Source organism: Artibeus jamaicensis, unplaced genomic scaffold (genome assembly GCF_021234435.1).
Source record: "Artibeus jamaicensis isolate MK-2021 breed Jamaican fruit bat unplaced genomic scaffold, CSHL_Jam_final contig_332, whole genome shotgun sequence".
NCBI classification, from domain to species: domain Eukaryota; kingdom Metazoa; phylum Chordata; class Mammalia; order Chiroptera; family Phyllostomidae; genus Artibeus; species Artibeus jamaicensis.
In genome coordinates, this window is record NW_026521788.1 from 37,908,148 (window position 1) to 37,934,342 (window position 26,195).

The window sequence follows — 26,195 nt, forward strand, 5'->3', positions numbered from 1 at the left end:
TAGGTTTGCAGGCCTGTGCTTAATCCACTGAGCCACACCAGCACACCTACTTTTTTACTGTAAAAAAAATCACATAAATTTATCCTCAATAATTTTCGTTAATTATGTACACATTGTATTACAGATAACTTACAGAATTTTTACATCTTGCCTGACTGAAACTCTGTACCCATTGAACAGCTTCTGTTTTTTTCTCTGGAGCCCCAGCTCCTGTCAGTCCCCATTCTGCTTTCTGTTATTATGAGTTTGATTATGTTAGATTCTGCATGGAAGTGAAATCATGCATTATTTGTCTTTTTGTTATTGACTTATTTCACTTAGCATAATGTCTCAGGTGGGTTTATGTTTGTAGCAAATTACAAGATTTCCTATTTTTTTCCCCTTATCTTAGGCCCTATTGCACCCTTTTAGGAAAGACTAGCCACTGTGAGGCCAACCTGAGGTCCCGAGGAGATCCTTTATCTCCCAATCACCTGTGCAAACAAGTGTCACTTGTTTATGTAGAGCTGAGAGAGTTAGATTTCATAATTTTTTTAAAAGATTTTGTTTATTCCTAGACAGAGAGGAATGGAGGAAGAAAGGGAGGGAGAGAAATATCAATGTGTGGCCGCCTTCTGTGCTCCCCCCACAGGGGACCTGGCCGCAGCCCAGGCATGTGCACACACAGGGAATTGAACTAGCAACGCCCTGGTTTGCAGGCCAGTACTCAATCCACTGAGCCACACCAGCCAGGGCAGATTTCCTAAGTTTTTTAAACAGTTTTTAAAAGATTTTATTTATTTATCTTCAGAGGGGAAGGGAAGGAGAGAGAGAGAGAGAAATATCAATGTATGGTTGCCTGCTGGGAAGTGGCCGGCAACCCAGGCCTGTGCCCTGACTGGGAATCCAGCCACGATACTCTGGTTTGCAGGCCCAGATTTCCTAAATTTTTAAAGGTTGAATAATATTCCATTGTGTGTTGCTTCTTGACCTTTTGGATTAGTTCAAGTGTGCTGTCTGTTCTTATCAGTTTAATATTCCATTGTGTGTATATACCACATTTTCTATATATTTGTATTTTAATACTTTTCAGTTACATGTGACATACAGTATTATGTTAGTTTCAGGTGTGTGACATAGTGCTAGATATTTGTATAACTACGAGTACAAAGTAAGTGGTCACCCAGATAAATCAATCTAGTATGCATCTGATATCATACATAGTTATTTCAATATTGTTAACTACAGACTAGCTCATTTCACATCTCTGCCCCTCCTGCCAGTCTTGATGTGGCTTATTCTCTGTATCTTTTGTTAAAGGACTTCTGTTCAGCTAGACTTCAGGCAGTTCTCAGTGATGGTTGTTGTTTAGTTTAGCTGTCATTTTCATGTTATTGTGAGAGAAGGTGAGTAAATTGTATATCTACTCTGTCATCTTGACTGGAAGACCCTATATTCATTTGTTGGTGGAGATGTAGAATGCTTCTACTTTTTAGCTATTTTGAATAGGACTGCAATGAACATGGGTGTGCAAATACATCTTCGAGATCTTGTTTTCAGTTCTATTGAATATGTCTGCAGAAGTGAGATGGATGGATCATATGGTTTTCAGTAGAGGCTGCACCATTTTATCCAGTGTATCAACTGTATACAACTTCCTAATTTCTCCACATTTTTAAGAGGATTATTTGTCTTTTTTTTAAATGATGTTCAAGTATAGTTTCTCCATTTTGCCCCCACCACTTCTCCCACCCCATTCATCCCCACCTCCCACCCTTCATCCTACTCACCTTTGGCTTTGTCTGTGTGTCCTTTATACATGTTCCTTAACAGCCCTTCCCCTCTGGTTTTGTTATTATCGCCTCCCACTCCCCCTCTGGTGTTATTGTCAATTTGTTCTTTATTTCAATGTCTCTGGTTATATTTTGCTTCCTTGTTTGTTTTGTTGATTAATTTCCACTTATAGGTGTGATCATATGGTATTTGTCTTTCACTATCTGGCTTATTTCACTTAGCATAATGCTCTCCAGATCCATCCATACTGTTGTAAAGGGTAGGAGCTCCTTCTTTCTTTCTGCTGCGTAGTATTCCATCGTGTAAATGTACCATAGTTTCTTGATCCATTCGTTTACTGATGGGCACTTAGGTTGGTTCTTATACTTGGCTATTGTAAATTGTGCTGCTTTGAACATTGGGATGTATAGGTTCTTTTGAAATGATGTTTCAGGATTCTAAGGTATAGTCCCAGCAGTGGAGTTGCTGGGTCAAAAGGCAGTTCCATTTTTAGTTTTCTGAGGAAATTCCATACTGTTTTCCACAGTGGCTGTGCCAGTCTGCATTCCCATCAACAGTGCATTAGGCTTCCCTTTTCTCCACAGCCTCGCCAGCACTCGGCTGTTTGTTGATTTGTTTATGATGGCCATTCTGACTGGTGTGAAGCGGTATCTCACTGTGTTTTTGTGTCTCTCTGATGGCTAGTGATGTTGAGCATTCTTTCATGTGTCTCTGGGCCCTCTCTATGTCCTCCTTGGAGAAATGTCTATTCAGGTCCTTTGCCCATTTTTTAATTGGGTTGTTTGTCTTCCTGGAGTGGAGTTGTGTGAATTCTTTATATTCTGTTATGTCCTTGTTAGGGGGGATATATTGGTGAAAATATTCTTGCATGGAATATCTGAGATTTTCTACTGTATGTTTTCCTGTAGGACTTTTGTGGTATTGTGGCTTATATTTAAGTCTTTTTTCCATCTTGAGTTTATTTTTGTGTATGGTGTAAGTTGGTGGTTGAGTTTCACTTTTTTGCATGTAGCTGTCCAGATCTGCCAACACTGTTTGTTGAAGAGGGTATTTTTATTCCATTTTATGCTTCTTGCTCCTTTTTTGAATATTAGTTGACCATATAGACTTGGGTTTATTTCTGGGATCTCTGTTTTGTTCCCTTGATCTATGTATGTGTTCTTGTACCAGTACCAGACTTTTTTAATTTTTATTTTTATTTTTTAAAATTTTTAATATTTTATTTATTTATTTTTCGAGAGAGGGAAAGGGAAGGAGAAAGAGTGGGAGAGAAATATCAATGTATGGTTGCTTCTCATGCGTCCCCTGCTGGGAACTGGCCTGCAGCCCAGGCATGTGCCCTGACTGGGAATTGAACCGGCGACCCTTTGCTTCCCAGGCCCTTGCTCAATCCACTGACCTACATCAGCCAGGGACCAGACTGTTTTGATTACTGTGACTTTGTAATAAAGTTTGGTGCCAGGTAATGTGAACCTTCCAACTTTGTTGTTCTTTCTCAGAATTGCTGCAGCTATTTGGGGTCATTTATGGTTCCATATCAATTTCTGAAAGGTTTGTTCTATATCTGTGAAATATGTCACTGGTAGTATAATAGGGATTGAGTCGAATCTATAAATTGCTTTGGGCAGTATGGACATTTTGATGATGTTAATTCTTTCAATCCATGACCACAGTACATGCTTTCATTTGTTTGTGTCTTCCTTAATTTCTTCCTTCAGTGTTGTGTAGTTTCTGAGTACAGTTCTTTTACCTCTTTGGTTAGGTTTATTCCTAGGTGCTTGATTTTTCTTGTTGCTATATCAAATGGATTTTTTTCCCCTGATTTCTGTTTCTGATCTTTCATTGTAAAGTGTACAAAAATGTCTTTGATTTATGAATATTGACTTTGCATTCCACTGTCCTGCCAGATTTACTTATTAGCTTGAGTAGTTTTTTTGATGGAGTCTAGCATTTTGCATGTGTACTATCATGTCATCTGCAAACAGTGACTTTTTTGCTTCCTCCTTTACATTTTGGATGCCTTTAATTTCTTCTGTGATTGCTATGGCTAGGACGTTCAATACTGTGTTGGATAGAAGTGGCGAAAGTGGATATTCTTGTCTTGTTCCTGATCTTACTGGGAAAGCTTTTAGTTTTTTCTTATTGAGTATGATGTTGGTTCTCCTATATGGCCTTTATTATGTTGAGGAATGCTCCATGTACTCCCACTTTGCTGAGTGTTTTTGCATAAATGAGTGTTGTACCTTATCAAATGTTTTTTTCCGCATCTATTGATATGATCATGTGATTTTTATCTTTCGTTTTGTTTATGTGATGTATTACATTTATTGATTTGTGAATATTGTACCATCATTGCATCCCTGGGATAAACTCCACTTGATCATGGTATATGATCTTTTCAATGTATTGCTGGGTGTGGTTTGTCAATATTTTGTTGAGGATTTTAGTATCTATGTTCATGAGTGATATTGGCCTGTAGTTTTCCTTCTTTATTGTGTCTTTATCTGGTCTGGTTTGGATATTAGGATGATGCTGGCTTCATAAACACAGTTTGGGAGTCTTTCTTCTCAGATTCTTTGGAGTAGTCTGACGGATAGGGGTTAGCTCTTCCTTCAGTGTTTTGTAAAATTCTTGTGAAAATATCTGGTCTGGGGCTTTTGTGTGGGGGGAGTTCTTTGATTACTGCTTCTATTCGTCAGCTGTTATTGGTATGTTCAGGCTTTGTGCTTCTTCATTCATATGTGAAGATTATATTTGTGTAGAAATTGGTCTATTTCACTCAAGTTTTCAAATTGTTGGCATATAGTTCTTCATAGCAATTTCTTACAATCCTTTGTATTTCTGTGGTATCAGTTGTAATCTCTCCTCTTTCATTTCAGATTGTGTTCATTTGGGTCCTTTCCCTTTTTTTCTTGATGAGTCTGATTTTGTTTATCTTTTCAGAGAACCAACTCTTGGATTTATTTATGCTTAGAATTGTGTTTTTAGTCTCTATATCATTTAATTCTGCTCTGATCTTGTTTATTTCCTTCTGTCTACTTGCTCTGGGCTTTGTTTATTGTTGCAATTCTTCTAGCTATTTGGTTAGGTTGTTTATTTGAAAAAATTTCTATCTTTTTTTAGGTAGACTTGTATTGCTTTGAACCTCTCTCTCAGAACGGCCATCACTGTGTCTCATATGTTTTGGACTGATGTGAGTTCATTTTTATTTGTTTCCAGAAACTTTTTGATTTCTTTCTTGACTTCGTTGTTAACCCATTCATTGTTTAATAGCATGCTATTTAATCTCCATGTTTTTGAGTTTTTTTCCTTGAAGTTGGTTTCTAGTTTCAGTATCTTGTAGTTGGAGAAAATGCTTGATATGATTTCAGTTTTCTTGAATTTGTTGAGGCTTGTTTTGTGTCCTGTCATGTGGTCTGTCTTTGGAAATGTTCCATGTGCGTTTGCAAAGAAGATGTATTTTGCTTCTTTGGGATGTAAGATTGTTATATATATCAGTTAAGTCCATTTGATCTAGGGCATTGTTCAGTGCCTCAGTATCCTTGTTGATATTTCTTTTGGAAGCTCTATCCACTTTTGATAATGAGGTGTTAAAGTCCCCTACTGTAAGTGTGTTGCTGTCTATGTTTTTCTTGAAGTCCTCCAAGATTTTCTTTATATATTTGGGTTCTCCTATGTTGGGTGCATATATATTTACAATGTTTATGTCTTCTTGGTGGATTCTTCCTTTGAGTATTATGAAGTGACCTTCTGGGTCTCTCTTTATGCCCAGCATACGTGTGGGTCATGTTTTCTTATCCATTCAGCTACCCTGTGTGTTTTGATTGGAGCATTTACTCCATTTACATTTAAGGTTATTATTGATAGATACTTATTCATTGTCATTTTACCCCCTTTGTGCCTGTGTTTCTCTGTCTTTTTCTTCCTTAGAGCAGTGCCTTTAGCATATCTTGGAGTACTGGTTTTGTGGAAGTATATTCTTTTGTCTGGGAAATGCCTTATATCACCTTCCATTTTAATTGAAAGCTTTGCTGGATGGAGTGTTCTTGTTTGCAGAACTTTGCTTTCCATTACTTGGAATTTTCTTGACATTCCCTTTTGGCTTGTAGTGTTTCTGTTGAGAAGTCAGCTGCTAGCCTTATCAGGGCTCCCTTGTATGTTACTTCCTGTTTCTCCCTTGCTGCCTTTAAGATTCTCTCTTTCTCTTGGAATTTTACCATTTAATTATTATGTGTCTTGGAGTGGGCCTCTTTAGGTTTATCTTGATTGGAGCCCTCTGTGCTTCCTGGATTTGTGTGACTTTTACTCGCATCAAATTAGGGAAGTTTTCCATTATTACTTTTTCAAACAGGTTTTCTATCCCTTGCTCCTCTTCTCCTACTGGTATCTCTATGATATGTATATTATTATATTTCATGTTGTCCTGCAGTTTCCTTAGATCGAAGATCTAAGATTGAAGCCCTTTTCGATCTTTTTGAGTCATCTTTCTTTTTCTTACTTTTTCTGGGAGTTTTTTTCTATATTGTCATTCAGTTCACTGATTCGATCCTCTGCTTCATGTAGCCTGCTTTTGATTCCTTCTATTGTATTCTTCATTTCCTCTTGGCTCTTGTTGTTAGTGTCTATTTCCTTCTTCACGTTGATATAGTTTGCAGTAAGTTCCTCATAGTTTTCCTGTAGTTTTTGGTAGTTCTGAATGAGCTCATTTAGCTTCCTTATAACAATTGATTTGAACTCAGTATCTGATAGTTGACTTGCCTCTATTTCAGTTAGCATTCTTTCTGAGGATTACTTCTTTCCTTTCATTTGAGGTTTATTTCTTTGTCTTCCCATTGTTTATGAGACTCTTCTTGTTTGCCTGTGTTTCTCAAATTGATCTGTTTTGGCATCCTGACTTTGGTGTAAACTTTTGTGGTAGGGGGCCTGTAAGATTCAGTGGTGCAGTCTCCTTGATCACCTGAACTTGATGCTCTTGGGGTGTCTTTTATGCCTCTTATGCTAGCTCTCTGGATGTAATTGGGATTTGATTGTTGTTGTCTTTCTTCGGTGGGTCCTTCCCTCTAGTTGGTTGACTGCAGGTCACTCCGCCCACCATGTCTTGCATGCTATTGTGCACGTGCTGCCAGAACAAAACCTCAAAGCCCAGGGAACAAACCCACACCCACAAAAATCTCTCCACCTCTACCCTGCAATCGCACTATCAGTAGCACATCAACCAATATTAATAAGGGTGTAAAGATATTAAAAGTAATATAAGAATGGAGAGAAATAATCTATTGTATAAATTCTGGTGACTTGTTATGTACAGACTTGCTGGACAAGTAGTGAATGTTAAAAAGCTCTGCAGGGCCCTGGCTGGTGTAGCTCAGTGGATTGAGCTCAGGCCTGCGAACCAAACAACCACAGTTCGATTCTCAGGGCACATCCCTAGGTTGCAGGCCAGTTCCCAGCAGGGGACGTATGAGAGGCAACCATACATTGATATTTCTCTCTCTCCCTCCTTCCCTTCCCCTCTAAAGATAAATAAGTAAAATCTTTAAAAGCAAAAAAAAAAAAGCTCTACAGGAAAGAAAATACCGCTAATCCTTTAGAAGACCACAGTAGATTTCATCTCAGTAGCCTCTGGTATTTACCATTGTGTTTTCTTTTTGGATCTGCCTTTGGTGATGTTAGATATTGACCTCTGACCTTGGGTAGCCTGCTCCAAGACTGCCAGGCATCTACTGTCTGTGGCTGTCTTCTTCAGTTGTTAATCTAGTTACTGTGCACTCAGCAGTGAGGCTTAAGCCCCATAGGGAGCAGCAGAATCCCTCCTGGGGTTGGGGCTATTGTTTCGACTCAGGCTGCTGCTACTGGGAGGGCTCGATGGGTGCTGCCATATGGTAGATGATTCAGTATCTGCATCCTAGTGTCTATTCTCTCAGCTCTCTTCCCGAAGCTTCTGTCCCCAGTCTCTTCTCAGGTATATCCAGCCCACTCTGTCCCTTTCTTTTTTGGAGCTGAAGGTAACTGCCTGCAAATAAAAATTTGTTTGTTGGCCCTTAAAAGGCTCTTTGCATCTCTAGCTGTCCATCTCGTACAGAGAGCAACCCTGCTCCTTTTCACCTCTGTTTTATTTTTCCATGTACTTTTTGGGCTCTGATGCTGTAGGCTGGAGATCCCAGCTTAGGGTTTAGACCTCACACTTCTCGGGGGGATCCAACTTGCTGCTCAAATATCCCTCCAGCTCTTCAGCTGCCCCCTGTGAGCACCCAGCCAGTGTCCAGCCAGCCCTCTCATGTTTTCACCACTCTCCCTGCCAGTCACATTGTGCTGAAGCTAATTATTCTGTCTGTCCATGGTTATAAGGCTTCTTTCTCGCCATTGTTCAGTTGTTTGTTCTGAGTAATTTATGCACAATTTAGTTGTAATTCTAGATCGGTGCTGGGAGTTGGTTAGTGTAACTTCCACTCCACTGCTCTGCCATCTCAGATCTAACCCTGTAAATTCATTTTTTAGAAACTAGACAGTAGAGCCAGTAATGCTGAAAAGGACTAGTTCATATCCATGGGTTGTACATATAAGTTCCTTGGCTTCCGTATTTCCTATACTATTCTTAACGTCCCCCTATTTTTTACCTACCATTTATGCTACTTATTCCCTGTACTGTATCCCCTTTTCTCCCCATTCCACTCCCCCGCTGATAACCCTCCATGTGATCTCCATTTCTGGGATTCTCTTTCTGTTGTAGTTGTTTGCTTAGTTGGGTTTTGTTTTTTTGTTTTGTGTTGTCTTTTGTGGTTCGGTTGTTAATAGTTGTGAATTTGTTGCTTTACTGTTCATATTTTTTATTTTAATTTTCTTAGATAAGTCCCTTTAACATTTCATATAATAAGAGCTTGGTAATGATGAACTCCTTTAACTTGATCTTATCTGGGAAGCACTTCATCTGCCCTTCCATTCTAAATGAAAGCTTTGCTTAATAAAGTAATTTTGGATGTAGATCCTTGCCTTTCATGACTTGGAATACTTCTTTTCTGCCCCTTCTTACCTGTAAAGTTTCTTTTGAGAAATCAGCTGATAGTCTTATGGGAACTCCTTTTTAGGTAACTGTTTCCCTTTCTCTTGCTGCTTGTAAGATTCTCTCCTTATCTTCAATCTTGGGTAATGTAATTATCATGTGCCTTGGTTTGTGCTTCCCTGTGTTTAACTTCTTTGGGACTCTCTAAGCTTACTGGACTTCCTAGAAGACTATTTTCTTTGCCAGATTGGGGAAGTTCTCCATTATTTTTTCAAATAATTTTCAATTTTTTGCTCTTCCTCTTCTCTTTCTGGTACCCTATGATTTCAGTGTTGGAACTTTTAAAGTTGTCCTGGAGGTTCCTCAGCCTCTCCTCATCCTTTTGAATTCTTGTTTCATTATTTGGTTCTGGTTCAGTGTTTCCGTCTTCCTTCTCCAAATCATTGATTTGATTCCCGGTTTCCTTCCTGTCACTGTTGGTTCCCTGTACATTTTCCTTTATTTCACTTTTATAGCATTCACTTTTTCCTCTATATTGCGACTATACTCAACCAGTTCTGTGAGCATCCTGATAACCAGTGTTTTGAACTGCGCATGTGATAGGTTGGCTGTCTCTTTATCATTTAGTTGTATTTTTTTCTGGAACTTTGATCTGTTCTTTCATTTGGGCCTTTTGTTTTGTTTTGTTTTGTTTTATTTGGGCACACTTTAGGTGTTCAGGGTGGAGGAACCCAAGTTGCTGTGTCGTGATGCTGTATGTGGGGAAGGGGTCTGGGAGGGAACAGTGTTACTTGCTTTGCTCTCTGCTGGCTTTCAGTCACTTCCGTGGCTACCCATAAGCAAATTGGGCCTTTCTGGTGCTGGTTCCAGGGTGGGTGGGTCTGTGTATGTTCTAGGACCTTGTGTATGTGTATCTCTCCAATGAACTTTCCTGTGAGGCTGGGAGTTTCTCCCAGTGCCACAGTCCTCACAGGTTTTTTTCAGTCAGAGGTTTTGAGGCTTTATTTCCCCCATGCTGGAACCTTCAGTTTTGTGGTCTTACTCCCCAGTTGTTCCTCTAGGTTTATCTGCATGCTAATGTTGGACTGCCCACTGTTCCAGCCGCCACCTTTCCATTTTCTCCAGCTACTGCCTTGCCCGGAGTCCTCTCTGCCCTGGCTGCCCATCTTCGCAGCTCCTACGGGTCTTGAATGTTTCTTTAACTCCTTGGCTGTCAGACTTCTCTACAGTTTGATTTTCTGGCAGTTCTAGATGTGTTTTGTTTTAAAATTTATTTGTTGTCCTTTTGGTTCTTGGCCAGAAGTCAATCTTCTTTTTCTCAAATAAGTTCTTTTAACATTTCATATAATAATGTTTTGGTGATGATGAACTCATTTAGTTGTTTCTTCTCTAAGAAGCTCTTTATCTGCCCTTTGATTCTAAATGATAACTTTGCTGGTTAGAGCAGTCTTGGCTGTAGGTCCCTGCTTTTCACAACTTTGAAAATGTAATGCCAGTCCCTTCCAGCCTGCAAAGTTTCTTTTGAGAAATCAGCTGACAGACTTATGGGAATTCCCCTGTAGGTAACTAACTTCTTCTCTCTTGATGCTTTTAAGATTCTCTCTTCAACCTTTGGCATTTTAATTACAATGTGTCTTGGAGTGGTCCTCTTTGCATCCATTTTGTTTGGAACTCTCTGCTTTCTGGACTTGCATGTATATTTCCTTCGCCTAATTAATGAAGTTTTGTTGCAATTTTTTTTAAATAGATTTGCAGTTTCTTGCTCTTTCTCTTCTTCTGGTACCCTATGATGTGACTGTTGGAATGCTTGAAGTTGTCCCAGAGGCTGCTTACACTATCCTCATTTTTGGGGTTCTTTTCTTCTCATTCTGCTTGGTTGTTTTTTGGTAGCTTATGTTCCAAATCATTGATTTGAATCTTGCCTCATCCTCTCTAGTGTTGTTCCCTTGCAAATTGCTCTTTATTTCAATTAGTGTATCTTTTGTTTCCGACTGGATCTTTTTTAAGCTCTTGAAGTCCTCACTAAGTTCCTTGAACATCCATATAACGAACTCTGCATCTGATAGATTGCTTATCTCCATTTTGTTTCATTCTTTTTCAGGAATTTTGATCTGTTCTGTCATTTGGGCATGTTTCTTTGTTTCTTCAGTTTGGCAGCCTTCCTGTGTTTGTTCTGTGTAATAGGTAGAGCTGCTAAGACTCCCTGTTTTGGTAGTATGGTCTAATGTACTAGTCCTGTAGGATCCATTGGCACAGCCTGCCTTGTCATCCAGACTAGGTGCTGAAGGTGCACTCTTTGTGTGGGCTGAGTACACCCTCCTCTTGTAGTTGAGCCTTGACTGCTATTATAATTTCAATGGGAGGATTTACCCAGGCCAGTCAGCTAGCTGCAAGGGCTGGCTGTAACCACTGACCACCAACTTCCACTCTCTGTGGAGAGTCAGCTGTGCAGGGTCAGGGTGTCAGTGCTCTGATGTGGTCTGGAGCTGTCCACTGGGTATGCAGGCTTTGAGGTTTCCAGGGTGGTGCAGACCAAGGTTAGCCCCACCTGTGTCCTGCCTGGGGCCATTCTCCATGAGCTCTCAAGAATCTGCAGCCCTGGCTGGTGTGGCTCAGTGGATTGAGTGCGAGCTGCGAATCAAAGGGTGGCCGGTTTGATTCCTAGTCAGGGCGCATGCTTCAGTTGCAGGCCGGGTTTCTGGTGAGGGCCATGTGAGAGACAACCACACATTGATGTTTCTCTCTCTCTCTTTCTCCCTCCCTTCCCCTTCTTTAAAAATAAATAAATAAAATTAAAAAAAATAAAAAGAATCTGCAGATGGCTGCTGCTTGTGCTGGGCTTGGAGACTCCCAGGTGAATCCAGGCTGTGAACCTAGACTGGCTGCTGCTAGTCTGGTCCTGAGGCCACTTAACAAGAGGTTATGTGGCTGGGGCTCACTGAGGCCAGTTGCTGCTTGTTTGATAGGATTTAGGAAGTTGTGAAGCATGAGCAAAGACCAACCATTCACATGGAAAAGTCACTGCTAACAGCTTCAGTACACCTGTAAGTTGCGTGGGACAGAGTCTCAGGATCTCCAGGACAGGGCAAGCACTGTTAGTCAGCTTGATGGAGTCTCAGATATGTTATCCACCTGCTGGCTCTGGATCTGTGGGGTAAAGGTTCACAAAAGGAGCAGTGGCGTCTGGTCAACTTATGTCTAGGAGAAAGCTGTTCCCCAGCTCCTGCTTTGATGCCAGACACTCATTTCCTCCCTGTGTGCCTCTGGTGTTTTTCAAGCTCCTACCTTGATCCTGGAGCTCAGAAGGAGTGAGTCCGAGTAAGTCCATGTATGGGTTCTTTAAGAGGAGCTGCTTGAGACTCACGCAGTTTTACCCACCAACTGAATCCCTGCTGGTTTTTGCAGCCAAAAGTTATGGGGTCCTAGCTTCCTGGCACTGGAATCCTGGGCTGCAGAGCCTCGTGTGGGGCTGGGCCTCCTTACTCCTGAGATATTTATCCACCACATGTAGTGTGGGAACTGCTTGTTCTGCATTCCTGCCCCTCCTACCAGTGTGGATAGATGTGGTTTCTTTAATTCTTTAGTTGTTGGGCATCCATTCAACTTGATTTCTGAATGTTCTGAGTGGTGGTTGTTTTGTAGTTCAGTTGTAATTTTGATGTGGTTGTGTGAGGAGGCAAGCAGTGTTTACCTGTGCTTCCATCTTTACTCTAAATTATTCATTTATTATTAGAGGGAGCGGAAGAAAGGGAGACAGAGGGGGAGTGAGAGAAACATCAGTTTGGTGCCTCTTGCAGACACCCCGCCTGGGGACGGTGCCCACAACCCCGGCATGTGCCCTGACTGGGAACTGAACTGGGTCTTCCACTTAGTGGGATGATGCTCAACCAACTGAGTCATGTCATGCAGTTTAGGCCTTCAGTTGTTTTGAAGGACACTTAGGTTTCTTCCATATTTTGGCCATTGTATATGAAATGTCCTTCTTTGTCTCCTGTTTTAAAGTCTGTTTTGTGTGATAGAAGTATTGCTATTTCAGATTTTTCTTTCATTTGCAGGAAATATCTTTCTAGTCTGTGTGTGTCTTTTGATCTGAAGTATGTTTCTTGTAGGTACCATATGTAAGGGTCTTTGTTTTCTTATCCATTCAGCTACCCTATGCCTTTATTTTGTTTATTTTCCTTAGAAAAACTTAACAGGTGTATTTATATTGTTATAAAGTTGAACTGCTCACCATTACTTTTTCTAAAAAGTTGACCTTTTCCTAAAAGTAACTTACCATTCTTTCCCTTACTAACTTAACACGCCATGCTTAGGATGGTTTCTTCTTGTCTGTGAATACTAAAACAAAAGTTTAACTGTTTTCTTCTACTTTAAATATCTCATCAACCTACAAATTATTTTTATCTAAGGAGATGGGGCTCAGTTGGTTTTTAAAGCCTAATGACTAGCCAGTTTTTCAACAATCTTAGTTGAATAATGTTTTAATTTTTTTTGAAATGTAATCTTTATCATTCTGGGGATGATATGAGAATAAAAAATTGCAAATAAAAACATTTAATGATTGCATTATAGATTTTACACTTTTAAAATACATGTTATCTCAATTCAGAGCACACCCATATGAAGTAGAGTAACTGCTACTGGGTTTTTTTTAAAAAATGGAATAATTAAACAAATTGAGTAAGAGCACAGAAACAGAGTCATATTTTAAATTTAGCGTATAATAGACCAGGAACCACACACCAGTGGAAGAAGTGGTCACTAATTAATGTTTAGATACATGGATTTTAGTTTAAAAAAAACTTATATACCTTAAAAACCAATTAGATAAATTTAAAGTGGAAGGCAACACTGGCATATGAAATATGTAACCAAATAGAAGCTTTTAATCCAAAATAAAATATATAAGTTTATTGGGTAAGTATTTAGGTTAGGCTTAAAAGGCAGTGAACAGTTAGTTTACATGGGTAGAAATACTTAGCAGATCATCACATGTAAAAATACTGTCTTTGTTCAATCCTAATTAAGGGCATGGGGAAGTGAAATGATCCCAAGATTATACTACACATCTGATAAAATGGCAGAGTTAAGTGTTGCTAAGAGGAAATAGATAGTATATTGCCAATATCATAAATTGGATTAATGTAGGGGAAAAGAATTTGACTAAACATATATTTTAAGGGAAATGGAAGTGGTATACCACGAGGCTAAGTGTTTGATCTTAAAATTTCTGTTTATTGATGGCACACTGTATCCCTAGTCTACCTAGAATTTGTTTCAGGGAGCCTTGGCATAGGGTGAATAAACTAGTGGACTCAAGGCAGAATTTCTTGGTGCTTTTTTATTGGTTACTTTTGCATTGATAAAGTAAAAATTTAAAAAGTTCCATTCTATCAATGCATTCATTGAACCAAATATTTTTCATATAAAATGGGGAATGGAAATGATTGTTTTAATTTGGTCGAGTGGTAGAGGGTGAAATATTTGTAGGCTTCCTCTTATCACTAGCTTCATCCTAAACTTTGTCTCATTTTATTATTCACACAGTTGAAATACAAAAAGCTTTACAAATGATACTTCCCCTTCACTCCCAGAGTTTAGGAGGCAGTAGTCTAGAGTAGTATTTAAACATTAGTCTTGGGCCTCAAGAAGAGATACAAACTCCTGGAGATACGCATGGATAGTTTTAAATGAATTAATTTTTAGACCTTAAACTTCCATATCTGCTTTTTACTAAAATTGAACTTATTTTGAACCAGTCTTTTTAGCAGTTTCTTCTTTCCCACGTTCCTTTCCATCATTGTCTTTTTCTATTTTACAAAAGAATGGCATAACTCTCCCCTTGTTCCTACTCTTACCATGATGCATTTGCCCTGTGGTGGAAATACCTCAGGAGAGTAGGGTATCAAGACAATTCCAAGAGACCAAGACAGTGGTGCTGGAACAATTTGGATATACAGTTGAAAAAGGATGAAGTTGGACCCCTGCCTGCTTCATACCATATGTACAAGTTATCTTAAAACTAATCAAAGATCTAAACGTAAAAGCTAAAACTATAAAACTCTTCTTAGAAGAAAACAGATGTGAGTTTTGGGGGTCTTAGGTATGACATCAGAAGCATAAGCAATCAAAGGAAAAAGATAAATTTGACTTCATCAAAATTAAAAACCTGTGTCCATCAAAAGGCAATATCAAGGGAATGAAAAGATAAGCCACAAAATGAGTGAAGATATTTGCAAATCATATGATTGATAAGTGACTTGTGTCCAGAATACATTAAGAACGCTAACTGTATGAAGAAATATATATAGTTGTATAAAAGAGTAAGTAACTAACAGGAAAAAAAAAGCCCATGAATTTAAAAGTGTACAAAGGATCTGAATAGATGTTTGTCCAAAGAAGATGTACAAGTGGTCAGTAACCTATATTAAAAGATAAATGGTCAATATCATTAGTGATTAGAAAAGTACAAGTTAAAACCACATGAGATGCCACTTCACACTCACTAGGGTGGCTGTAATAAAAAATACAGATAACAAGTGTTGGTAAGGATGTGGAGAAATGAGAACCTCATACGTTGCTTGTGGGAATGTAAAATGATGTATCTGCTTTGAAAAATAGATTAGCAGTATCTCAAAAAGTTAGACCTAGAGTTACTGTTATTATCCAGCAGTTCCACTCCTAGATGTATACCCAAGGGAATTAAAAACATGTTAAGAGAAAACTTGTACATGAAAGGTTATATGAAATACCCAGAATGGGCAAATTCATAGGGAAAGTATTTTAGTTAGGTGGAGGGGGGAGTTGGGCATGTTTGCTAATGCTTGTTACTAAATTTTTTTTAAAGGGTGGTGAAAATGTTCTGGAATTAGATACGGTAGTGGTTGTACAAATTTGTGAATATGCCGATAACCACTGATTTTTACACTTGCAAATGAGTTTTATGGTATGTGAATTATTTCTCCAAAAACTAACAACAACTCAGGGACCTCAACAGTGGCAATTCCAAGTTTTGGTATTAGTATTCAGAAAAGAAGTAGTTTAATCTTTGGGTAACACATCTGTTAATAATGGTTTCCAGTTTTGTTTTTACTTCTAACAAAATTGAAGGATTTTTCCATTTTGCTATTTACATGTAATCAATTTGTTAGCTGCTAAATCATTAATAATATTCTGGATGAGAAATCACTATGGGAGTTTTTAACAAATAATTCAGAAGGAATTTTTAAAATTATGCAACTCTACTGACAAAATCACTTCCATTTATATGAACAGAATTTCTCAGTGCTTTCTTTAAAAAAATTAGAAAAGTGGGGACTAGGTTGAATCATCTCATTTTAGCAATACTTATTCAAACAGATGAATGAACTAATTGGAAAAAAGCCCATTCCATCTTATTAACAAACACAGTTCCAGTAAAAATTTTACTTCTAATTTAGGTTAATTACTTATCAAATCTTTAATATGTCTATTATTTAAACGAATTATATATGTTAATAGTAATGATAATTGAATCCCAAATAAATTTTTAAACAGTTTACTTATGGTCAGAGGTAATTTTAAAAAGATTTCCACTTAAACTGCAGATATGTATGGCTGATTAATAATAGGCTTTCAGACATAAAATTTAGTACATATAGGGCAAATGGAATGAAAAGATGAGCTCAAAGAGAAAAAAACATGCAAAATTGCTTTAAAATGGATCATTTAAAGTGGAAAATTTGAAAATTTGTTTCCAATTGATGCTGTGTGATAATTTTGTGCTAGTACAAATTTTATAATGTTACAGCCTTATCAAACACGGGATTCACCAGGTAACTGCCAGACAGTATTCCTTTTCTGGAGGCTCTAGGGGAGAATTTGATTCTTTGCATTTCCTGGCTTCTAGAGGGCAAACACAATCTTTAGATCATAACCACCTTCTTCCTCATCTTCAAAGCCAACAAGGTCTCATCTCTCTGACCTTTTGTCATCTCTTTGTTTCTTGAACCACAGTTAGCAGAGGTTCTCTGCTTTTAAGGAATCCTGTGATTAGATTGAGCCCAATAGGCTAATCTCCCCATTGAAAAATGTATTGTAATCTGAATGACATCTGCAAAGTCCCTTTTCCCATGCAAGGTGACATATTCATGTGTTCCAGGAATTAGGTCTTGGATGTCTGTGAGGGGACCATTATTCTACTACCACAGTTGGTTCTTAGTTATTATATAACATTATACTGTTTTTTTCTTTTTGGTAAATGTAAAGATTGTAGTAGTGGTCAAGGGGGAAGACTTGGAGTTGGAGCTGATGTGTGTTAACATTAAAGTTATTTACTTCTGAACCTGTTTCCTTTCTAGTAAAATGAGAATAATGCTTACTACTACATATTGAAATAGATATAATAATTTAAGGCTATAGACTGGAGTCAGGTGACTTTTACCAAAGTTTTTGTGACTGTCTCTGCAAAGCAGTTTGTGACAACCTAACTGTTGTGAGTTTCACATTATAAATGTAGAAGTGCTTTGAAACTTATACAAATTACCGTATTTTAAAATTTTGATCGTATTAATTTTAAATATCTTTTAAAAAATTTTCCAGTGGTGAAAATGTTCAATACATCCTTTGATACCTAGTTAGCAAAATTTTTTTCAGGTTTTTATTGTTGTTTTCTATTTTCAGACTGACTTGTCTCCTTTATTAAATTAGAATAAGTGAAAATATAATAGAATTAAAATATGTAAATATTGATTCTCTGATGATTCTTTCAGCCACTAAGATTAAAAATTCAATTTTATTTGGATTTTTTGCATTCCTAATTATTTCCTCTTTTGAAAACTTCTTAGGAACTAATGACTATCTTTATTGTAGAAGACTCTCTTGTATTATTAGTAAGACTAATTGTAAAACCTGAGCTGCATTTTCCAATCTTGATTGTACTGTTCTCAGGCCATACCTGTCTGTGCCTAATTTAAATTGGGGCCATGCAGTATTACAAAAGAAAGCTAATTTCTTCACTAAAAATTTTTTAGGGTTGAATTTATCCCAGTTTCTATGAATGCAATCCAGTGGCAATTTGGTAGGGATGGATGGTGTTTTTCCCATCTCGACTGTGGTAGCCCTGAAGAAGATAGGAAGATACTCCCTTGTAATCTATAGAGGTGTCCCTCTTTGCTTGCCCTTGGAGCTTTCTCTAGTGGGCCATGGGGCATCCCTTGGGATTCTACCATCCTGCAAGTTGTCCTACCCGAGGTCCTAATGAGAGTCTGCTGACAGAAATCTAAAAGTCTTGAGAGCTGGATTGACAATTCCTGTGCTCTATTTGGAAACTCAAATTCTCTGAACATGGTCTTAATCTGTGTCTAGGCTGTGAAAACCTGTAGGAAGGGAACCACTTCAGCATCCTTAAGCAGTTGCCTATAGTTCTAAAGACCCCAGACCCACTCCTCTCTACCCAGGTAGCTCGAGTATGTTTCCATTCCTGTATTCTCCATCTACAGAAACCTTTATTTTCCTGTAAGACTTTGGGTCTGGGGCAAAGGGGGTATTTTACTAACAAAATAGTTTCTGTTCCTGTAAATACCAAGAGGGCTCTGAGACGACCTTATTATACAATGACCATTGTCCAAATCACAAAGAGGACTCTTGGACATTCTGATTTTTCCAGAGCTTTGAGAAAGGGTGCCTGAATCTGAAATTTTCCCAGAAGAGACCGTGAGAGGTGTCTAAAGGAGGTCCTCTCTTCTCAGTGTTGGTGGATCTCATAAGTGAGATGATGGCCTGAGAGGGGAAGTTAAAATAACCCTTATAGAGGCCAGTAAACCACTTTAGAACTTCAAATTCAACTTGTTCAGTGGCAGCGGTAGTAGTGACTGGGGTGAGGGTGACTGGCCCCAACTGTCCTGTTGGGCTGAAAGGGTGACTGGCTGTTGGGGCGCATTTGGTTGCGATGTCAGGGAAGAAGCAGCTGGTAGATGTGAGTCTTCTGGAGGAGGACAATGAGTTTGAGGAGTTCCCTGCAGAAGACTGGACTGGTTTAGATAAAGATGCACATGTCTGGGAGGATAATTGGAATGATGACAGTATAGAGGATGACTTCTCTAATCAGTTACAAGCTGAACTAGAGAGACATGGTTATAAGATGGAGACCTCAGAGTATCCAGAAGAAGTGTTGAAACAACCTAAACTTGAATTGTTTACTAAATTCTAGGATAGATAATCTAGGATGGGGCATTTTAAAAATGCTTTTTTCATTACCCACTTGGCTTTACTTTTGTAACACATAAAAGTAAACTAGTTGGGTGAGAGTGGCCCCACGTGGCCATTTCTGGTAGCAAATGACCAGCGGGCACCTATTAAGTGGCTCTGACCAGTGTTGCTGCTGGCAGTGGTAGTATATACTTGTACGTGCCAAATATGGGAGTGACTCATTCCTGCAGCTATACTTAGCAAAGAGACTATTAGTGTCACTGAAATAGATATTCTGGGTACAAGTACAGCAGGAACCCTTCCTACACAATAGGCAAGCAGGGTACAGATGCAGGTATAAAGGCCAGAAGGCAGCTGGGGAGGACAAACATAAAAGACTGTCCGTAGGCCTGACAAGCAGATGGAAGTCATAGTGTAGGCAAGGCGGTACTGTTATCCTGTTCAGGTCAGACTATGCCCATGAGGAGGTGGCCAAGGGGTGGAATGTTGTCTTGTGGTTTATTCAATGTGCTTGACAGATGTGCAGACATTTTCTTTTCTTTTTTTAAAATTTTACTTAAAGGTTTTATTTATTTTTAGACAGAGGGGAAGGAAGGGGGAGAGAAAGGGAAAGAAACGTCTTTCAGCTGCCTCTTGTACGCCCCCAACTGGGGACCTGGCCTGCAACCTGGGCAGCATGTGCCCTGACTGGGAATTGAAGCAGTGACCTTTTGGTTCTTAGGCCCATGCTCAATCCACTGAGCCACACCAGTCAGGGCTGGACATTTTCTTGAAACTTGTGTGGACCGAATGCTAACCCCAGTCTACAACCAGGTTGTCCTCTCACAGAAGTCTTAAGAAGTGGGCACCGTTATGGCTTTTAACTGTCCAATCCATGCTCACAATTTAGCAGCTGATCTTCTGTTAGAGGATATCAGACTAATCAAAGCAGAATACAAACACAATCAAAAGTTGGCAGTGGAAAAGGAAATCCCCAAGTACCAGGGCAGGAAAAGGGGCTTACCACTCCAGTTGTGTCTTCAAGCTGGCTCTCCAAAAACTGTCACAGGTGCATGTCACCAGGTTCTTGCTGATCGCAAACAAAGAATTGAACCTAACACACAGAATTTTGCTGCAGAGAGAGAGAGAGCAAATTTATTAAGCAATAGTACACTCCACAGAATATGGGAGCAGACCAACTTAAGCAAAGATTGGCCCTCAGCAGCCAGAGGGATTCTATTCTTATAGTGTGGATATTTCCTGGTTAGTTTTGGTGGGCTTTTATCACACATGATCTCTCATGATTTTACTTGATTGACCACTCAGGGAGGGGTGACAGCAATGATAATTTATTGTACTGCTATTATAATAAAGCAGGGATCATGCAATGGTTGGTCACTAGAAGCATCTTTTTCACAGGTGCAGTCATAATTCATCATGATTCAGCACTTTTCCAGGAAGTTTAACAGCCAGTCTTGGAACAGGGTATCTGTTCTGTGTTGATGTCCTTTGTGCTAGACGTGGGGTGCCTTTTGAGTTTTCTCATTCCCGACTATCTCCTGCCTCATTAATGTATCAGTATGGTTATATTACTTCAGCAGTATCAAATAAAATCTTTGTAAATGATATATAGTAAATCGAGTTACCAAAAAAATTTTGTGAAGATCATATACTTTCAGGTTGATTATGATATAGTTTCTGAGGCACATCTGTAATCTTTGACCTCTTAGGCACAATGTAATTTTCATCCTCTTAAACAACTTACAGTTTATAATTTCTAGAAAAAAATTTTAAAACATGCTGATGGGGAAGCAATCTTTGAGACTTCTTTATAGCTCTGTCAGTGTTTGGTTTTAATATTTGTCATATGAATATGCTTTACTAAAATGTATGAGTAAAATTATAACTCATAATTGTTAAAGTACATATTTTCCCCCAACATGTTACTGTAAAAACTTTTAAATAGTAATAAAATTTGAATAGATATAAATACCCATTTTATTAAGTATGTTCACATGCTAACGTTTTGCACCTGCTTTCTCTTTTTCTTTGTTTATAAAAACATACACTTTTTCTGAGCCATTTGAAGTAAGCTATAATTTAATGAGTGTATTCTAAGAACAAGGGTGTTTTTAGTAGTAGCTACATTATCATATCCAAGAAATACAATATTAGTATAATAATATGTAATATACTGTCCTTATTAATATTTCCTTTATTTCCCCCCAAAGCATACTTTATAGCTATTTTGATTTTTTTAAATGTTTTATTTATTTATTTTTAGACAGCGGAAGGGCACGGAAGGAGGGAGAGAAACATCCATGTGTGGTTGCCTCTTGCATGCCCCCTACTGGGGACCTGGCCTGCAACCCAGGCTGTGCCCTGACTGGGAATCAAGTCAAGCTGGTGATGCTTTGATTTGCAGGCTAGCTCTCAATCCACTGAATCATACTAGCTAGGTGGCTATTCTGATTTTTAATCCAGGAAACAGTTTAGGACTATCTGTTGCATTTGGTTGTCATATTTCTTTAGTTTTCTTTATTTTAGTATAAGTCACTGTTTGTACCACACCACCATTCTCATCCTCTCACCCATCACTGTGGTGTTTAATGATATCTCTAGTTTTTTTAAATAGGTTACCCCACAATTTGCTTTTTATATTTTTTTATTTCTTGACTAAAATTTTTTCAACATGAGTACTGTTAGAAGGGTTGTATATTTTCCATTGCATTATTTTAAAAGGTGAAGTAAAATTTTTTCATCTTATAATAGCTTAGTATTTTTGATTTAGTACTGCTAAAGATTTGTGATATATCTTTAAATTTCAAAATACAGTTTTGTACTGCTTTTACTTAATTTTTAAAAAAATTATGGTTCTCAATGCTTCTTTGAGTCTAAGAATTTCTGCTGGCAATCTATCCTTTCCTCCAGCCCATTACCCACCTCTGGCCCCTGCCCTCCCAGTCCAACCTTCAATCTCTTTAGTAAGAAGGTGCCTGTGTCTGGCAGAGTTGGTATGAGATGAAGAGACAGTCCTTCCCTGCTGCCAGGCTAATCAAGTTTTAGTTGGATCTTTAAGGACACACCAAGACAGTGAGGAGTCAGACACAAACCACAGGCTATGATGCTAAAATGGATTGATAAGGAACTTAGTGATTTGGCCCATTATTCTCCAGCGTAATGTTCTGCAGGTCCAGTTGTGGATGATATGTTTCATTGGCAAGCCACAATTATGGGACTTAATGACAACCTGTGTCAAGATGATGTATTCTTTTGACAATTCATTTTCTTACAGACTACTGTTCCAAACTACTTACGGTTGCATTTACAACAAGAATTTATCATCCAAATATTAACAGTAATGGTGGCATTTGTCTTAATATTCTAAGATCATGGTGGTCTCCTGCTTTAACTATTTCTAAAGTTCTTTTATCCATTTGTTCACTGCTATGTGATCCAATCCCAGATGACCCCCTAGTGCCAGAGATGCACAAATCTACAAAACGGACAGGTAAGTATAACAGGATATCTCAGGAATGGACTCAGAAGCATGTCATGTGATACTACCTTAAAGTCAGAATAACTTGCATTATAGCTGTGGTAAACTTTAAATTACTGTTCCTTTTTTGATTTTCTTATTCGGCTCTTTCCCTATCAGACCTCATCTTCTTTTTTTTTTTTTTAAGATTTTATTTATTTATTTTTAGAGAGAGGGGAAGTAAAAGAGAAAGATAGGAGAAGAAACATCAATATGTGGTTGCCTCTCATGTGCCCCCTACTGGGGACCTGGCCCAAAACCCATACATGTGCCCTGACTGGGAATTGAACTGGCAACCCTTTGGTTCGCAGGCCCACGCTCAATCAAGTGAGCTATACCAGTTAGGAACAGACCTCATCTTTTTTTATTTTTTGTTTACTTCCCTCCATTCATTCACATGCTCATCTGAGAAGACTTAGGTGCTTCCAGGTTTGGACAGTAACCACTTTTAGAAACTGTAAGATAGTCACAAGAGACAGTTGTCCAAGATTCAGAATGTGTTTTAAAAATGGAGCATGTGTGTTATGGGGCCAGTGTCTTTACTTTAACTTGGTCATGAGACTAAAACCATTTCTCTCTGCTCTAACATGCTGAAGAAATCAGCTGAAGGGGAGAAAGATGGGTGCTCAGTTGTTGCATCAAAAGAAGCAGAATTGTTCTTGCAGAATCCACTATTTCAAATCTAGGGTTACATGATATACTTTATGCTCATAACTGATGTGGCCGGACAATTGGTATTGAATTTATAGCATCAACAGAACAAAAAATGTGATGTATTATGCATGTCAATAAAAGAATGACCTGTTTTTGTTCTACAGAGAATGGAAATTAGAAGTCAAATTAGAAGTCAAATACCCTTTGTATTCCAAAATAGTGTCTCAAACATTTTGTAATTTTCATTTAAATTGTTAGGAGGCTTGGAGCTATGAGTTACTCTATTATATCTTCCAATACACTGTAATATAGCACTGAATAAATGATGCAAGTTGTCAGTGGATGATTGATTTATTTTATTTTTTTAATATTTTATTTTTTCTTTTAGAGAGGGGAAGGGAGGGAGAATGAGAGGTAGAAAAACATCAGTGTGTGGTTGCCTCTCGAGCACCCACTACTGGGGACCTAGACCGCAACTCAGGTATGTACCCCAATTGGGAATCAAACCCCATTTGGGAATGGAGCCAGCAACCCTTGGGTTTGCAGGCTGGCACTCAGTCCACTGAGCCACACCAGTCAAGGTGATTCATTTTTCTTCAGTAAATTTTCATAAACCAAAAAAATTAAATGATAGATTTCAAAAATGTAGGAAGTCATATAATAGACATCTGTGTACCTAGCACCCAGATTTTAAAAATACTAGGATTTAACCATATTAAATAATTACAGTAAAAATTTTATTCTAAAATCTGTCCTGCAACCATGGCCAGGTGGCTAAGTTAGTTATAGCATTGACCTGTACATCAAAAGGTTGTAGGGACCGATTCCCAGTCAGGGCACATACTTAGGTTGTAGGTTTGATGCCTGGTTGGGGCACATATAGGAGGCAACTGATTGATGTTTCTCTCTCTCTCCCTCTGCCATCTAACACTAGTAAACATATCCTTGAGTGAGGATTAAAAAAATTAAAATCTGTTCTACATACACAGGCATAATGTAGGTATACATTTTACAGAGAAGTAATAATAAATGGATGTCTGTCCCAATCTTATACCTCAAGAAATGTAATGACATCTTTGCATCTCTCCAGACCTCAGGACAATGACTTCTCTCTCCCCAGGAAAAAAACATTATCCTAAATTTGGTATTATTCCATCACTTAAGTATTCCCACTTTTGTATTTTCTTTTTAATAATACATTTTTTTACTGTTTCCTGTTTTTGAGCCTTATATGACTAAATTATACTATATATATGCATTCTTCTTAGACTTTTTTTGGTCCAACATTATGATTTTTAAGGTTTTGTTCATGTCGACATGCTCATCTGAGGTACATTTTTTTTCACTGATATGTTGTAATTCTATTATATGAATATATGACAATTCACTGTTGTTGGACACTTTAGTTTCCTCTAGTTCTTGCTATTAAGAAAGTGATGATGTAAAGGTTCTTGTACATGCTGACTGGTAGATATACGCAAAATGTTCCCCAGTTTTTATACTTAGAGCTAGAATTTTTGCCTCTTTGGGTATGTACTCTGTCAACTTTCCTAGTAATGGCAAGAAATTTTCTTGTACACAGTTGTACGTTAAGCCAAATAAGTTGAAGAGGAACAGGTCTGTGAGAGGATGAAAAAACAAAACAGTGAGTTCTGTTTTGTGTATTTTGAGTTTTATCATCTCATTAGAAATGTTGAGTAGGCATTTAAGATGTGTTTACAGCTTTTAGCTCCATTAATTTTTGTTTTTTTTCTGGGTTGACTCAATCAGGTGTCTCATTTTTACCTTCTTGAAGTAGTCTGTAAAAAAAATTACTGTTATATCACAGCATAAAAATAACTGAATCATAATAGAAGATGTGTTCAATTTGTATACCCTCAGTCTCAGGCTGCAATGCAGCCTCTGTGGTTCACTTATTTTTATGCTGTGATATAATAGTAATTTCAAAATAAAATAGACCTTGAATCACAGAGCTACTGGTTTTCTGGTTCTCAGGAATTATATAAACGAAAAAGATGAGACGGTGCGGTTATTTTATTAGCAAAAGTAAATTCTAGGTAGCTTTTAGCAGGGAGGGAAAAAGAAGAAAAAGACGCAACCTAAAAATAAACAAGTACTGAGGTAAGTAAGTAAATTAATTAAATAGGTAAATAAATACAGCACTCTTCTGGGACCATTTATAACTGGAGCAAATAGTATTATGTATTCATAGTCTCTCATGATTTCACTATATTGTAACATAACTCTGTAATTGGTGTTCATAATGTTAATCCTAAATAATCTTTATACTTCATTTGAAAAGGTGTAACAATGCACATTTCAAAGAATCATTGAACCCTATACAATCTAGAATCATTTCCTGACTATTCCTGATAGTAGAAATTTCTGTTTATGTGTAGTCAAACTGTTCAATGAATGTGCTACATGCTGCTTTTACCTGATAGCTAATGAAACAAATGATCTAGTGATAATTTCTCAAAAGTATACAGGAAAGAATATGAGTGATATAAATTTCTTTATGGACTGGTTTGGATTTACTTGGAAAGGGAAAGATGTATCAAGGAATTTAAATGTCTAATTCTATGATTATTGTGTGTTTTGTACTGTTAATTGTAGAAAACATTAAAATGAAAATATAGAAGTGGTTTTCATGCTTCATTATCAGCAAGAGAGCATACAGATAGATGATTATTTGAGGGTTGATTCTGCTGCGGGTAGATGCACCAGACTTGCATTTACTAAACGTAGAACAAATTGACACTCACGTAGGAGTAGCTGCTATTTCTCAGAGTTCTGGAGTGAGGGATACGAAGGGAACTGAAGATCCAAAACATGGTCTAGGAACTGCTGGTTTCTTTAGACCTCTATTATGGGGACTCTTCATTCCACACAAGCTACTGGAAACCAGTAGCAGAATTGAAGTTTCTTAGCTGATTTGAAAGGAATAATGTAACTTGAATAGTCTTTGAACAGTTATTTAGTTATTCAAAATCTAATTTAAAGCACAGGTATAAAATACATTTTTAATGAGTAGGACATGTAAAATTTTAAATTTTGAAATTA

The 26,195-nt window shown here is 38.0% G+C and overlaps 2 protein-coding genes, 1 non-coding gene and 1 pseudogene across 5 annotated transcripts in view; 3 read left to right on the forward strand and 1 right to left on the reverse strand.

Moving 5' to 3' along the window:
- BMPR1A (bone morphogenetic protein receptor type 1A) overlaps nt 1-26,195 on the forward strand; it is a 176,034-nt gene that overhangs the window by 36,862 nt on the left and 112,977 nt on the right. The window lies entirely within an intron of this gene.
- LOC119062407 (small nucleolar RNA SNORA64/SNORA10 family) lies at nt 393-516 on the reverse strand. Its single transcript, XR_005084971.2, has one exon. It is a non-coding gene; the product is annotated as a small nucleolar RNA SNORA64/SNORA10 family (small nucleolar RNA).
- On the forward strand, nt 18,569-20,692 carry LOC119062394 (26S proteasome complex subunit SEM1-like). The gene has a single exon (XM_037163358.2). It carries the CDS (start codon nt 18,702-18,704, stop codon nt 18,960-18,962), a length of 261 nt encoding a protein of 86 aa, XP_037019253.2. The 5' UTR covers nt 18,569-18,701; the 3' UTR covers nt 18,963-20,692.
- Nucleotides 21,810-22,578, forward strand: LOC119062393 (ubiquitin-conjugating enzyme E2 D3-like; annotated as a pseudogene).

Coding starts and splice junctions, on each gene's coding strand:
- LOC119062394 (XM_037163358.2), top strand. CDS start 18,702: ATGTCAGGGAAGAAGCAGCTGGTAGATGTGAGTCTTCTGGAGGAGGAC.